This window comes from Bremia lactucae, linkage group LG11, assembly GCF_004359215.1.
Source record: "Bremia lactucae strain SF5 linkage group LG11, whole genome shotgun sequence".
NCBI classification, from domain to species: domain Eukaryota; phylum Oomycota; class Peronosporomycetes; order Peronosporales; family Peronosporaceae; genus Bremia; species Bremia lactucae.
Genome location: NC_090620.1, coordinates 174,918 through 189,684, shown reverse-complemented (window position 1 = coordinate 189,684; position 14,767 = coordinate 174,918). Strand labels below are relative to the sequence as shown.

At 45.6% G+C, this 14,767-nt stretch overlaps 1 protein-coding gene across 1 annotated transcript; it reads right to left on the bottom strand.

Annotated features, from left to right (window-relative positions):
• Positions 1–438: 438 nt before the first annotated feature.
• Positions 439–997, bottom strand: CCR75_004493 (uncharacterized protein; the record flags this gene model as incomplete). Its single annotated transcript, XM_067962579.1, is given in 2 exon segments — positions 439–504; positions 518–997. The coding sequence occupies 2 exon segments, from the start codon at positions 995–997 to the stop codon at positions 439–441; spliced, it is 546 nt and encodes a 181-aa protein (XP_067817736.1).
• Between the last annotated feature and the right edge of the window lie 13,770 nt (positions 998–14,767).

The following is a 14,767-nucleotide window of genomic DNA, read 5'->3' as shown; positions in this document are numbered from 1 at the left end:
AATTCTGAGTTTCGCACCGCCGGCCGCCTCCGTGAGAGATGCAGTAACCGCTCCCGCGGTCTTTTTTCTTGCAGCCTTCCATGATGCAACGGCGAATCCCACCGTGTAAATAGCATAGACCAAGGCGCTGAGTTCCTTTCGAACAACCAGACACGCGACACTTCTTGCCGCCACCGTGAGCACGACATAGACCTCCCCCTTGTGAGCTCTTGTCACACCCCTCCATTTGGCATCGCGCTCCTCCGCCATGCGTCTTGCACCGATCATTTGACTGAGCACGCCGTGTGCATCCATCTGACACGCACTGTTTTGCTCTTCGAGTGCTTTTAGATTTTATTGTGGAGGTATGTGACTTTGCTGTGAAAAAAAGTGGTGTTCTGCAAGCCGAGGGCAGTGTTGTTGGGGGCAAAAATAGCGATGCTTCGAGGATTCTTTTTTTCATTGAATAATCGCCTGAAGGTGGCGTGAAACAATTAGGAAATAATGGTTTTTCACTTTCGGAGGCTGTCAATATAACCAAGGGGCTTGAGCAGCTGCTAGACGCCTTCAGAGGCCAGACAGGTCTTGATCCTGTGCCGACAATGTCATCCCAGTGCTCACGAAGAAAAGATTCCATGACTGGCGAGTAACCAGAGACATCACATTCTCGCTTGATATGCTGATCACAAATGACGGGACGCCTATCACTGATTTGAATCTTGAGGTCAGGTGACAGGCAAGAGTGGGCACCATAAGGTAAATTAAATTCGCCTGTAGCTGATTGCTGTTCATTTCTGTTAAAGGTCGACTTAGTTGCCTGACTGTTGAAAGTGTCAGCAAGACCAACCATGTACTGATCTGAATTGGTGATGTCTTCTTTCTGAAAATCTGGACAATCCAGCAGCATCATCGCCTTCTCAAAGTCTTCATCGCGAAGCAGTTCCATTGACGACGGCAAGTTAAAGATATCACCGATATTGCAAAGCGGCATTGTGATTGGCATCGTTTCTGACTCCATAGTTAAACTTACCATTCCAATACTTGTCGCTGCTGGTGTCAAGTTGTGCTGTTGATGTAGCTGCGACGAAATCTGCGGAAGTAAGCAAAATCGGATGTGAAAAATTAAAAGATTTGTTCACGCTGCAGCTACTCTTTCTAGAGTAGACGCTTCTTTTGCTCCACGTCTTCAAAATTCCTCTAGTGCTTATTATGAAATTTACGGGATCCCCACCCGAACACAAATCACCTGCCTGACGGACATATTGCCTTTCATTAGCAAATGGCCGTTGATTAATGTAGACATCATCTCTTATAATCTTTAATCTTATCGATTTCTATTTTTGCATCACATTTTTTTCTATTTGTGAAGCGTCGGTGCGAGCATAGAATAGTTAAAGCTCAAACAATATTTCGTTACGAACGTTGAGTCAAGTTTAGATCAGTTAGAATTAGCGTTGACCTGCTTTTAGATTAAACACATTCGTCTGGCAGCTCATCAAGCTTTGGTTTGATAAGGATATAAAGTAAAATGTAACGGCTGTCCGCTACATAAACATTATTTCCTATAAGAGGAATAATTAATATTATTTCCTAAACTAAAGGAGTAAATAAAGAAAGAAGTCCAAAATTATCATCTTTTATTAATTTGACTTATTAGTTCCAGAATTATCAAATTTGGTAATATTGACTCAATTTCTATTAATTGGTTAATTTCAGCTTAAATTAACCCCGCCAATCGTTACGAGACACGATTAGGCGCGCAAGGAGGCGCATTGCTTAATAATATATAATAGCCAGTACATAGAAGGTCGTTACGTAGAAAATTTCACTATATTAACACAGTTTTACTTTCACTCGATACTAAAGCTTAGTATCGACCTCTGCTAGCTAAAACCTCGTACCTACTTGTGACCCATCTCTGCACATCACCTTCACTGTAATCAGTTATGTTGACTTGTACTGTTGTCAGTAGTAAAGAAGTACAAAATTATTATCTTTTATTAATTTTGACTTAATAGTTCCAATATTACCAAATTCGGTAATATTGATGCAATAAGACATTACTTCTATTGATTAGTTGATTTAGGTTTAAATTAACCCCGCCAATCGTCATAAGACACGATTGTGCGGTACGCAAGTAAGCGCCACACATAGTTTGTTATATATATATAATCAAGTCAGTAGTTGGGGGCGTGGCCAGTTGAAGTCGCATATAAGTCTTCTCACGTCCACGATGATCACTTATTGGTGCATCGTGGCACTCATACGTAATGCGTAAACGACACTGGGTGTGTCGCCAGCAATGGCTGTGTAATACAGTAACCCATTGCGTGTTGTGTATCGATCTGTTGAGGATTTATAGAATTTCGATAATACTTTCAAGAATTGTTGAGATGGATTTCTAGGGTAATCCATGAACCCTTTTAAGAGCCTTATCTCCCTTTATAAGCTCTTTTAATGTCGTCGAGTAATGTTGACGTCGGAGCACATTTTGTTGCAACAGTGGTCAGATGCTCACTGTTAGCTTGCGTAGTCGGCTCAAAATCGGGCCGGCGGAAGGAAGGGCATCAGCGGCGACGTTAAATCGTCCTGGTTTTTACTCCACGGAGAAGTTATACTCCGCGAAGAAAGACAACCATCTCGCCATTCTTTGCGAAGGGTGTGGACCGTGCGTAAAAATGCATGGTCCGTTTATACAATGAACGGTCTATCTCCCAAGAGATAGACCCTAAACTTAGCCAGTGCGAATTTCATGGCAAGGGGTTCCTTGTCATGCACTGGAAAGTTGCGTTCAGCTGGTTGTAGCTGACGCGATTGATAACAGACGACGCGCTCTGCGCCGTCTGTATCAAATTGCGTTAACGCACAGCCGATTGCAAAATCGCAGGCGTCACATACATGAAAAGGTCGGTCTCGGTCAGCAATCGCCAGGTTTAGCGATTGCATCAAACTTTGCGTGATACCCTCAAAGGAACGCTGACAATCAGCGTTCCATGACCACTTTACATTTTACTTCAACAAAGAAGAAATATATACTGTCATTTCGGCATAATTGCGTGAGTTCTTGTGCTAGTACGCCGCTAAGCCGATCTTTCGAAGCCTTTTGGCCTGAGCCAGTCGATCTAAAAGCCAATCGGTGGTCGCCTTGATTTTTCCGGATCCGGACGTACACTGTGTTTACCACGATGCACTCAAGAAGTGGTATTTCGCTTACAGAAAATACACACTTCTTGGGGTTCGCATACTATTTATGCCTAAGAAAAAGTGTAAGAACCATTCAAACGTGAGTACGATGTGCTTCAACGTCCGAAGTTTTATTCATTGATTAGTTCATCCATCAGATCCATTTGACGAAAAGATGGTACTCTTTGACATACTATCAATGATTACGTCTTTTCGTGGTATCGGCGTTTGAGCCGGTACCGTTGCAGCGTTTAATTTATTGAGTGCATGCACAATCCGCCATCCTCCTGTTGCCTTACGCACACAGAAGGTCAGAGAGACCTTCTGTGTGCGTAAGGCAATATGCGCCTTTTTAAGGCGCGGATTCTGGCACAAGATTTTCGCGACACTTCGAAGTACGTCAAAAGTTATAGTCGCTCCAAGATTTCGTTGAAAACAACAATTTTCCGCTTATCGGGCGATATCTCGGTGGAATCACCGATTTGGGAGCTGGGCAAGAGAAATCATTGTTGGAGAACGTATGCGGGGAAGTTGATTTCCTCACATGGCCCGCTGTTAAGCGTTCGACAAAGAATTTGTCGCTAATACTTATTCACGAGGCAATGGTTATTGCTTCATGACACAGTATTCCGAACCTGGAATTAGGTCAATTTCGTGTCGGGTGCCTTTATCCTTCGGCAACTTGCAAGGTACTGATTCAGGGAAGACATCCTAAAATTCTATTAAATCCTTATATAAAGGGTTTGCCTACAAAGAATCCCAGGATTGGGACGTAAACCGTTCAATCCGAGTTTTCTCATCGAGGACACTTTCGCTATCGATGAGCTGCTGAGAACCCGTTCGCTCTCAAGAAATACTATTGCCGACCGTATATCGGCCACGTAGTTGTCATCTGTGACATGTACGCTTGTCAGCTTGACTTTGCCACTACGCAGATCACGCAATAACCGTTTCGTGGTAATTGACGTATATCCCAAGTTAACTTCGGAGGCGCTATTTGATCAAGTGTAAAAGCGCCTACACCTAATCCATTGTTTACTAAGACATTTATTGTCTCAGTTTCCTCTTTGGAACTTGTTTTCAAAGGTACCTGGGAACTTTTGATCACACGTTTCCAGGGACTTATTTTCCACGGATTTTAATTGGAGAGTTTCCTCCCCAACTGCCTCTAGCCAGGGTTGCAATACCACAGCGAGATCCTCTATGATCGACTCTACAGTCGACCTAGGACTTTCACACTGTCTCTTACAGACAGACGTTTCAGATTTTTCAAATGTGGCTTACGAAGCAAGCATCCTTGTTTCGTACCACTCAGCTTATTCATGAGATCTAGCTTCGGCTCTGCCTGTAGTTGTGCATAGCCGTCGAAACTATGTCCACGACACAACGGTGGACATTCGACGCTACATGTTCTTGTGCACAGCTGTCGGGATCTAACTCCACAGTGTGTTGGGTATTCACACTGAGGTCTTGTGCAGTCATGCAAACGACCTACCCACAAGTGAGGCCATCGCAGTCACTCACAGGAAATCTATACGCTTGTGGACGATCAAAGACATCTGATGAACAAGAGACAGGCATCGTAACGGCTTGATACTGCCAATTTATACATGGCTAGTCCATCGTAATCCAAGGATGACATCAAATTGTATCCAAATCTAGTACGATGAAATCATCGTCGTACTGTTTACCCTTTTACGTGTATTGGATACCAACTACACGTTTTCTTACTGTTGCAGATGCGCCTATTGCTAGGCGCATAGTCATCCTCGTAAGAAGGTTACGCGCTCAAGAAATTTGATTCTGCGCTCTTCTAGCGATTGGCGTCTAATAAAATTGTTCGACGCCCCGGACTCGACTAGGGACCTTAGTGGAAATTTTTTGGCACTATAATTTTCAGGTGATGAGGTTAACCTCATCCCCTGGCAGTTACGCATAATGTTTGTGTGTGTGGACCACTTTTGTCAGAAGGCCTGCAAATTCTTTTGACGTTGCTGGATCAATGGCGCTCCACACCTACTGACCCCGACCGTTTGTTTTCTGACGATCCGCGTCGCCATTGCGATTTCGTAATAGCGTCGGATCCGCGTTATCCGCTGTTCCTAGCGCGAGGTCGATCTTTTCGCTCAGTGTTTCTAGGCACTGGCCGTGGGGCACTACACCCATAGGCGTAGTGGCTCGTCTTTTGACAATAAGTACACTTTTGTAACCGTTATGAAACTTGAAAAGCGAGGATTCTCGCTCTTTACAAACGAGAGATCCATAAAATCTGGATCTCCGCTTTCTTGTCGTCTCGGTGGACGATATGCACCCGAGTGGATGAAAGCTTGTTTCAGGCTGAAGTCCTTTTGTTCCGCTACAGAGTTCGCTTGGTCAAGCGTCTTTATTTCGAGCCGGACAGGTGAGTCTTAACAGGACCGTCTGCAAGACCCTTGATGAGCACAGTAACCTGTGTGTATTCATCAATCGGACGATTCACGATACAACTGACCAGGTATTGTGTATGCTGAGCGTGAAGGTCACGCTTGCCTTGCTTTAAATCGAGGAGCTCGGCTCCAGCCCTGAATTCGGCACGTGGCGGGCAAAATGTTGCCTGGGCCGGATCTGAAAGACCTCATGCGACCCAAAAACTAATGAGTCGTGAAGTTTGAGCCCCAAGGCCCAGAATTTGACACGTCCGGCTAAGTTACACACCAAATTTCACTTTCGTCGCATCATCACTGATAAAAAAAACGAGGTTCTATGGCGTCGTCTAATTCGACGAACCCTCTTATAAAGGGGGTCGCCTTTAACTGCCTTAAACTTATACATTTCTATCTTTAAGCTTTCGGGTCGACGCTTCCGCGTCAACCCATCAGCAGCATGAAAAATCCTGCTGTCTCAACAGTTATAACAGTTGAGCACTCTGTTCTCTCAACATCTCCGCGTGTTTAGAGCCTTTTTGGCGAAGCAGGGCTACTTTATCACGGGGCCCGTCGTCTCTTCGTGATGTTAGGACTCGGCTATGGCCGCATGGAGTTCATCTCCGCCCAGAGTGTACAGCATGGCGCCAACGGCTAGCCCGCCTTCGCCCGAACTCATATGCTCAATCGCTCTTCATTCAATGCTATTCAAATGAGTAAACTTTTCACGCGTTGCGTGATAGCCTTCTTGAGGGGCTTGAAAGATCCCTCCTTCTTCTTCCGGCATGCCCATGTTGGTTGGAACGTTCGTGGGCCGTTTTCAAAGTGCTACCAGGTGTAACGGGGCACCTTTTGCAGTACTGATAACAGTACTTGTCAACCTACACCGATTACAGTGAAAGTGAGGCACCTCGACTACTTCGCGTACACGACGTGCAGAGGAAGGTATTAAGTAGTTTAGTAGTCTTAGCTACTAAATTAAATTTCTAAGGCTTAAGGGTTAAACTAAAACTGTACTAATATATTCACCTCTTACGTAACGATCTTCTAGCATGAGTTCGTCCGCAAGTACATATGTGTTGCGAAGTTTGTCAACGGGTGAAGCCCAGCGCTTCATCCGCTGCTCCGTTACAACCTCTGCCTGTCCGGCAGAGTGTTGGCAGTCTGATCCATGGACTGTTGATCAAACAATCGACGTTTCCACTCAATGAGCTTGCCAATTCAAACACTTTCAAGCACTGCAAACTGTTGAGCTCCGCTTCGTATCAAAGGAATTGACAGTGGGCATGAAACATGGTGTGCGTCATCAGGTTATAACCCTGGAGGTCAAACATACCGAAGCGCTACACACCTAAACTGAGTCTGCTTTCTTCGTTGGAAATCACCACACAGAAAATAGAAAATCTACTAAAGCCTCGTTAATTCTGGAAGTGGCCGAGGCGATGCTAAATGGCGAGAACTCGGTATTGCTCGGTTCTCCCTAAACTCCTCCAGGAGGCAGACAATAAAGTTGAGGGCGTGCACAAAATACCCAGTTAGTAGAGTGTTGGGTGCGACTAATCCGACCGCAGACACCACCTTTACACGAAATAAAAAAAGAAAACTTATGGGTGTCCCTGTTCTTTCCAAGCGTGAGGTTTTCTTCTACATGTGTGCCACGTGGTGGGCGACGACCCCTGGAATCGAGGAATAATCTTGAGCAACTAAGGCATTAAGCTTGTTTGAGCTTACGCTTATGCCTATCGCTCCCGTCATATTTTCTAATGAACAATCATCACTAGTCAGCGTTTTGAGTGCATACCTGCGTATCACACACGTCTTCTCCACCCCAACACCCTCCTTTGTCTTCAGCGGACATTACTGGGTTCTCGCTGCATGCAACAATGGCAAGAGTACAGTGGCAAGGGCCCCTTCTGGATACACTCAAAGCTCTGCGGAACCTCGACGGCTTCAACCCCGTAAACGCTTCGGTCTTATAGCTTCGGGCCATTAATGGGGACATTGGAGTTCTAGTTGGCAGACTAACTACTCGTTGCTAAACTTGTCTCATCCTTGACATCGTGGAGCAACATCAATGCTCTCATGGTGAACACCGATGTCATCAAACAGAATGGGCGTTCCTTGTTGAAAATATGCTCTGATACTACTCTCTCTCATGTCTACAGGCGACTAAGCTTGCCGACACCAAGCACCTCGTCAACCTCAAATTCTATATTGAATCAAAATTCAATCACCGCTTTTTCTCGAGTGACCCTAATTTCTACCTGCATCGCTCCACAAGAGGCAGGTGTAACAGAGTGATCACTATTCTTCGGTCTGACTTTCCAGGATTTGATTCGGCTGTTGAGGTCTCCCGCCTCACTGTCTCGGACCGATATCTTGTGATGAAAGTATTGGTTGATGGGATGTTTATCTACATTCAGAATGTGTATGCACCGGTGGATCGTCAGGAAAAACATCAATTTATCTCGAGTTTGGACACTGGAGTGTTTGACGACATTGCAAACCATCTTGTGTTGGGAGACCTGAACACCCCACTCGATTCACGGCTCGACTTCTCCTGTCCTGATCTGAGACATGACTCAGGCCGGTCCAGTTGTAATGAATTGCTGGCAAATTGGGTGTCGTTGATCTTTAGAGAATTCACTACGCTAACAAGCGTGTCTTCATTGGTCCACTTCCCCGACGAAACCGTCTGGAATACATATTGATCTCAGCTCCACTCTCTGATCGCTTTTATGGTGACTCCCAGTACTTCCGACCGCACCGCGCCGGCAACCATTTGGTCACAGTGTAAGTTTTAGGTCAGACTCTCAGCTTCATGGTCGCGGCTATTGGCGATTCCCCTGCTACCTACTGGAGTACCCTATGGTGGTGGAGGCAATTGAAAAAGAGGCGGACCTGGTACGTGACGCACTCCGTACTGCACTGGGACCCTGGCAAGATCTGGAAAAGTGGAAAAAAACCATTAAGACTCAACTGCAGGTTGAGCCGAAGAAGACCCGCCTTCAAGACACTCAGGCTCTCGAGGAGGCTTGAATTTTTCTTAAAGCATGTACCGCTGCCCGTTTACGCGATGCTTCCTATTCGACAACTAGAGAAGAGTTTGACGAGGCCATGTGACTCTACAAGGAGACAGCAACGAGAACAAGTCAGTACAATCGAGACACCACATTTGACCTCCATGCCGCCAACTGCAAAAAAATCGACCAAGCACTTCTTCCTAACACTGGATACCGGCTTACGTCATGCCTTAATCGAAGAGGTCGAAACACGGGGAGGAGGAACTTCGACTAACACTCATGAATTTTTTTTCTCTCCGCTTCCTGGAGCACTGAGGGTCCGTGCTGGGCAATTTTTCCTATCCGACAGGGCGTTTCCCCTCCAGACGATGTCATGCAGCAAAAGCTTCTTGCCTCCATTAAGAACTTCGTCTCCCCTATGGACCGTGCTGTCCTCGATGCTCCGATTAGGACTGCAGACTTGGGGGCTGCGATTCGCCATCCGCGACTACTTCGGCGCCGGATCTGGATGGCCTAACGGCTGGCTTTTACCAGGTGTGTCCTGATGTTTTTGGTGAATGCCTAAGCATCGTATTCCATGATCAACTCCACCGTGGAGGGCTGCTTCCATCCCAACGCAAGTCTGCTGTCATTTTACTCCAAGAGAAAGGTCGCGGGCGCTCCCTGGCAACGATCGTCCAATCGCGCACGTACATGTCGACGTAAAGGTGCTGACGAAAGCACTGACGTATCTCCTCCAACAAGAAGCGGCGGACTTGATTCACTCGGACTAGAAAGGCTTCATCAAAGGTCGCTCCATTCACTACCACATCCGGTTTCTTGCTGATCTTCGAGACCTGATAACAGGTCGAGACGAAGATGCTTATGCGCGATTCTTAGACATTGAGAAGGCATTCGACCGCGTCAACTGGGACAACATGTTTCGCCTGCTCGATCGGATGGCCTTTGGCTCGAAGTTTTCTCGGTGGGTTCGTCTTCACTACACTGACTTCCAAACACATATTTTGATCAATCAGAACATTCAGCCTGCGCTGTTTCCAACAAGGGGGTTAAACAAGGAGATCCTCTATTGGCTCTTATCTTTGTCCTAATAATTGAGCCACTTGGAAACCTGTTGCGGTCACACGAAGAGTAGGGAATACGCGTTTCCAATGATCACACTTCCACGGGCATATTCTTCGCCGATGACTCGACCCTTCTAAGTAGCTCCTTCAACCAAGTACAATTACAGATCGAGAATGTACAACCGACTGCAGCGGCTCAGGCGCAAAGCCCAACCTGTCCAAATCAGCGCTGCTTGCGCTGAATCGAAGGATAACTTGTCCATTTCTTCCAGCCTACGACCCTCCAGCGACTGGCGACAAATAAAGTTATTCGACGCTCCACTGTCCATAGGGCTCTTAGTGACAAATCATTTGTCACTTTTAGCTTCAAGATAATGAGGGATACCTTATCACCAGGTACAGAGACAGGGCTTTGCGCCCCTACTGACCCGGACCGTTTTTTAACGGTCCACCTCGCTGTTGCGATTTCGCAACAATGTCGGATCCGCGACCGTTGCCCTTTTTGGCATTCGATCCATAATTACGTTCAATACCCTACGGTATACTTGACGAGAAACCGCCTCAACTAGTTAATGCTGAAGTGCTAGACTTCAGCATCCCGAGGGATTGATCCCTCGACAGCCTGTGAATTAATACCAGGAAGAAACCGAGACATTGAATGTCTTCGTTAATGACGGATCAAGGGTAGGCGCTTATACACTTGATCTGTATGCGCCTCAGAAGTTAACTTCGGAGATAACTCAATTACCAACCCTAGAACCCAAGCGGCTCTTGAGAGATTGGCATTGTGGTAGAATCAAGCCGATCTGCGTACTCGTCACAGAGGTCGAATACGTAACCGATATTCGGTCAGCGGTAATTTTTGCAGAGAACGAACGGATTCTCAGCAGCTCATCGATAGACGAAAGTGTCCTCGACGTGAAGACTCGGATTTAGAGATATACTACTTAATCCTGGGAGTACTTAAGGCAAATCCTTTATACAAGGATTCGATTGAATTCAGGGATGTATTCCCTGAAACAGTTCCATGCGAGTTGCCTAAGGATAAAGGCACTCGACATGAGATCGAGCTCAAACCGGGCTCGTAGTACAGTGTCATGAAGCAGTGGCTACTGCCTCAAAAACAAGTACTTGCGTTTGATAAATTCTTTATCGATCGATTAAAATGGGCCATGTGAGGGAGTCAACCTCCCCACATAGCTCTCCGACCTTATGTGTGCGAAAGGCGACAGGAGGGTGGCGGATAGTGCACGCATTCAACAAACTGAATGCTGCAACGGTACCGGCTCAAACGCCGATACCTAGAAAAGACGTAATCATAGATGGTATGTCTAAGAGTACGATCTTTTCGTCTATGGATCTGGTGGATAGATTTATCAGATCCTTATGGCTGAACCGGACATCCCGTATACAGCAGTGAGCACTCCCAAGGGATGCTCTGGGAATGACTAGTAATGCCACATGGGCTTACTAACGCAGCTGTAATATTCAACAGATGTGTAACGAATCTGTTAAGACCGGTGCAAGAATTCGCACCGAGTTATTTCGACGATGTATTCGTCCATAGCCGGGCTCTGGACGGAAAGACGGACGTTGAAGTTCATAGAATTCACGTTCGTCAGGTTCTTACACTTATGCAAAAGCATAAGTTGTACGCAAATCTTAAGAAGTGTATATTCGCTGCAAGCGAAATACGACTTCTTGGTTGCATCGTCGGAACACACGGCGTGCGCCCTGATCCCGAAAAGATCAAGGCAATTACCGACTGGTCAGTTCCAGTCGATGTCAAGTGCCGTAGAAAATTCCTCGGACTAGCGGCGTACTTGCACAAGTACTTCCTCAATTATACCAAGATGACAGTTCATCTCTCTCGTCTCTTGAAAAAAGACGAGAAATGGCTATGAACGCTGATTGTCAGCGTTCTTTGAAGGTATGAAGCAAAGCTTGATGCAACCGCCCATCTTGGCGATTGCAGATCAAGACAGACCATTTGATGTGTTCTGTGACGCCAGCGATTTCGCAATCGGCTGCGCGTTAATGCAATACGATACAGACGGCGTGGAGCGCGTCGTCTGTTACCAATCGCGTCAGCTGGTTGCAGCTGAACGCAATTACCCAGATCATATCAAGGAACTCCTTGCCATGAAATATGCATTGGCTAAATTGAAGCCAGGCTTCGCGTTCAATGTCTCGACATTGCGAATAAACTGGATCCAGGCTTGCATCAGCGAAACTTTATCTCGCTTGTTGTTGCCACTATACTATCGATGCTTAAAAAAAGTATCGAGATAAAAATCTTCCTCAGCGCGAAAGTTCTTTGTGCTGGGATCAAGACCATGTAGCTTTGTCGCAATAATTACGGAATGTTTATTGTGAGAAGTAGTCTCTCCAGACAAGCGATTGATTAGCTGTTCGGGCAAAAGCCACGGCTTCTTTTCAGAGGCGAGATGATACATTTTATTGCCTTCACTCCCCTAAGTGGTACCCACTGAAGCAGTGGTACCACAAGAACTTTTCTTACGATGGCTTACGCCATCGTCATCACCTTGCTCAGAAACACGTGCAGGTGACCGTATGAGAGACGGAACGGGCGATGAGGAATCATCCCCATCGTCTTAACCGAACATGCTATAGCAAATGCTACCAGCACGTCTATCCGATTATGCCCCCTCGTGCGAAGGCACATAGTCAGCCTCCTGACGACGATCAGGTGACTGATCTTCTCTCCCCGAGCCGGCCATTTCGTCCGACTCGCATTCGTAGTCGACCTCCAAAGAGGGGTCACATTCACGTGGTGTATCAACACGTGCACCCGCAACATCTGAGTGTTGCGGGAGAAGATGATACCACGGTAGACGCCTTGTTTGCCGCAAGAGACAATAATGCGTCGCCCGTGGCTGCATGAACCGCAGCCAAAGGCGCCGCACTATTCGCATACCGCGTTAACCATGCGATAGAATTAAAAATGATGGTTCTGACCAATCAACATCGCTTTTAATCAAGTGGTCTTATAGTGACCACTCTATCCAATGACAGTCATAGCGATTGTTGTGTAAGGGAGGGGTGATGTAACGGGGTGTATCGTTACATGAAATTAACACTCAAAGGTTGCTAATAAATATATTATTTAAACGGTAGATAATTTATGGAGAATATTACTTTAAATAGTAGTATTCGTATAGCGTATTTATTGGTAGATATATATAGGCCATTATATCTACTTTCTCCGCGGTCCAGTCAGCGCTGGACGCGCGCAAAGAGAGAGACAGATACGACTTTATTACATGTTTTATATTTGTTTATAATTAAGTTAGTAATAAAATTGATAGAAACTGAAGAACTAAATTATATTAAATACAGTTTTTAAATAACCCTTTGAAAAGCAAGTGTTTTGAAGAGTCTTTCTCTGCACGTACTAGTGTACGTGAAGTGACGTGAGGCACTACTCGCACTGAGGCAGTGTGAAGTGGACTTGGACTGAAGCATTACAAGTCAGTAGTGCCCCGTTACACACTGTGTCTGCCATCCCACCAACAGCGCAGCTCTCTCCAGCCTCGGGCCCTCAGCCACCACTTTCTCTGACGCATTCGTTGGTCATAGAGGTACGGATCGAGAAGCGCCGCTACTGGGATGGCTCGTTTCCAGGGACCTGTTGCTGGCTCGGGCAATTCCGCGCTGCAGAATCTCAGACACTATGGCTGATTTTTTAGGAATTTCTAAATTGCAGAATATCCTGATTTACGAGAAATGTTACGCCACGTACGCAAGGCGACGGACGCGGTGAGTGGCATCGATTCCTTCGTCCCCAACCCTTCGGAAGAGACTCTTGAAGCCGCCGACGATCGTTAACACGCGGGAGAACAGAGGTATTTCTTAGAAGTAATAGAAAACAATGAAACAATATATGAAGCTATGGAATGTGTACCTCGTTGACCGTAAAAATTGTATAATTGTTTTATTTAGGCAGACGCTTTGGTCAGATTTCTTTATTTATAATGAGAAAACCCAAAGGTACACTCAATAAATTGACGAACGTTAACTTCGCGACACTGACGAAAATTTCATTTACTTAACCTCTGAAGGGGATTCTAATATTATCTTACAATTGCTGACCTTTTAGCCTTTTAAACTTCCAGAAACTGTAAAGTTGCTGCATGCGAAAAAGAAACTATAAGCGCTGTGTATCGAAAAGCTTACTAATTTCAACAGAACGATCACGGCTATGTCTCAAAGTGTTTTAATATAGCTATTGAAAAAATGCTCGCAGAATGGCTATCTACTTTGTTGCTATCAAAATTCTATCTGTAGCGGAGCTACCTCGCTCTTAAAGTCGGAGGAAGACTTTCAAACTCAAAGAGTCACGTAGTTCTATTGAACTAATGGGTTTAACAACTCAGGGAGTCGTACAAGCAAATAAAGCTTAAGGAATCCTTGTTCAAGGGATTCAGGGGTTCGTAGAACCTAGTGGCAACTAGTGCCCAAGAGGATACAAGCTATTAAAGCTTAAGGAATCATTTTCAAGGGATTCAGGAGTTCGTAGAACCAAGTGGCAACTAGTGCCCAAGAGGATATAATAGGCGTCTATCTCTTACAGATCAATGCGGCTCTTAACGCTTTAAGATCAAAAGGGGAACTGCGCTTTGTTTAATTATTTAATCTAAAACCTTACCCTTGCTAATTTAAAATAGATTTCGGCCGCCAGATTTATATTTGGCGGCGACCGTAATTTTGACCCATAATAAATGGGATTTAAGTAATAATTTTTTTTAGAATAGGATGAAGGGTATTATACCCATAAAGTAAATGTACCACAACAACGGCCGTCCAACCGATGTGTGCCACATTACACCCCCCTCCTTAGACTGTTGACACCGAGTGACAACATTCGCTTTAATTCTCTTTGAGGTTGGAACTTAAACAGCTAACCGTTCGGTTGTGTTTTTCTTTCCTTTGTCTCATGAAATCAAGCGTGAGTCACAGACTCTTAGCACCTTTCTTGACGATGAGGGAAATGGTGGACTTTGAAAGTCACTCTCCATCAGAGGATGAGGAAAAAGAGCGTCGTTCTTACACGCCTTCTCCTCCGGATGAACGTCGGCGGGCCCCGTATCCGTTC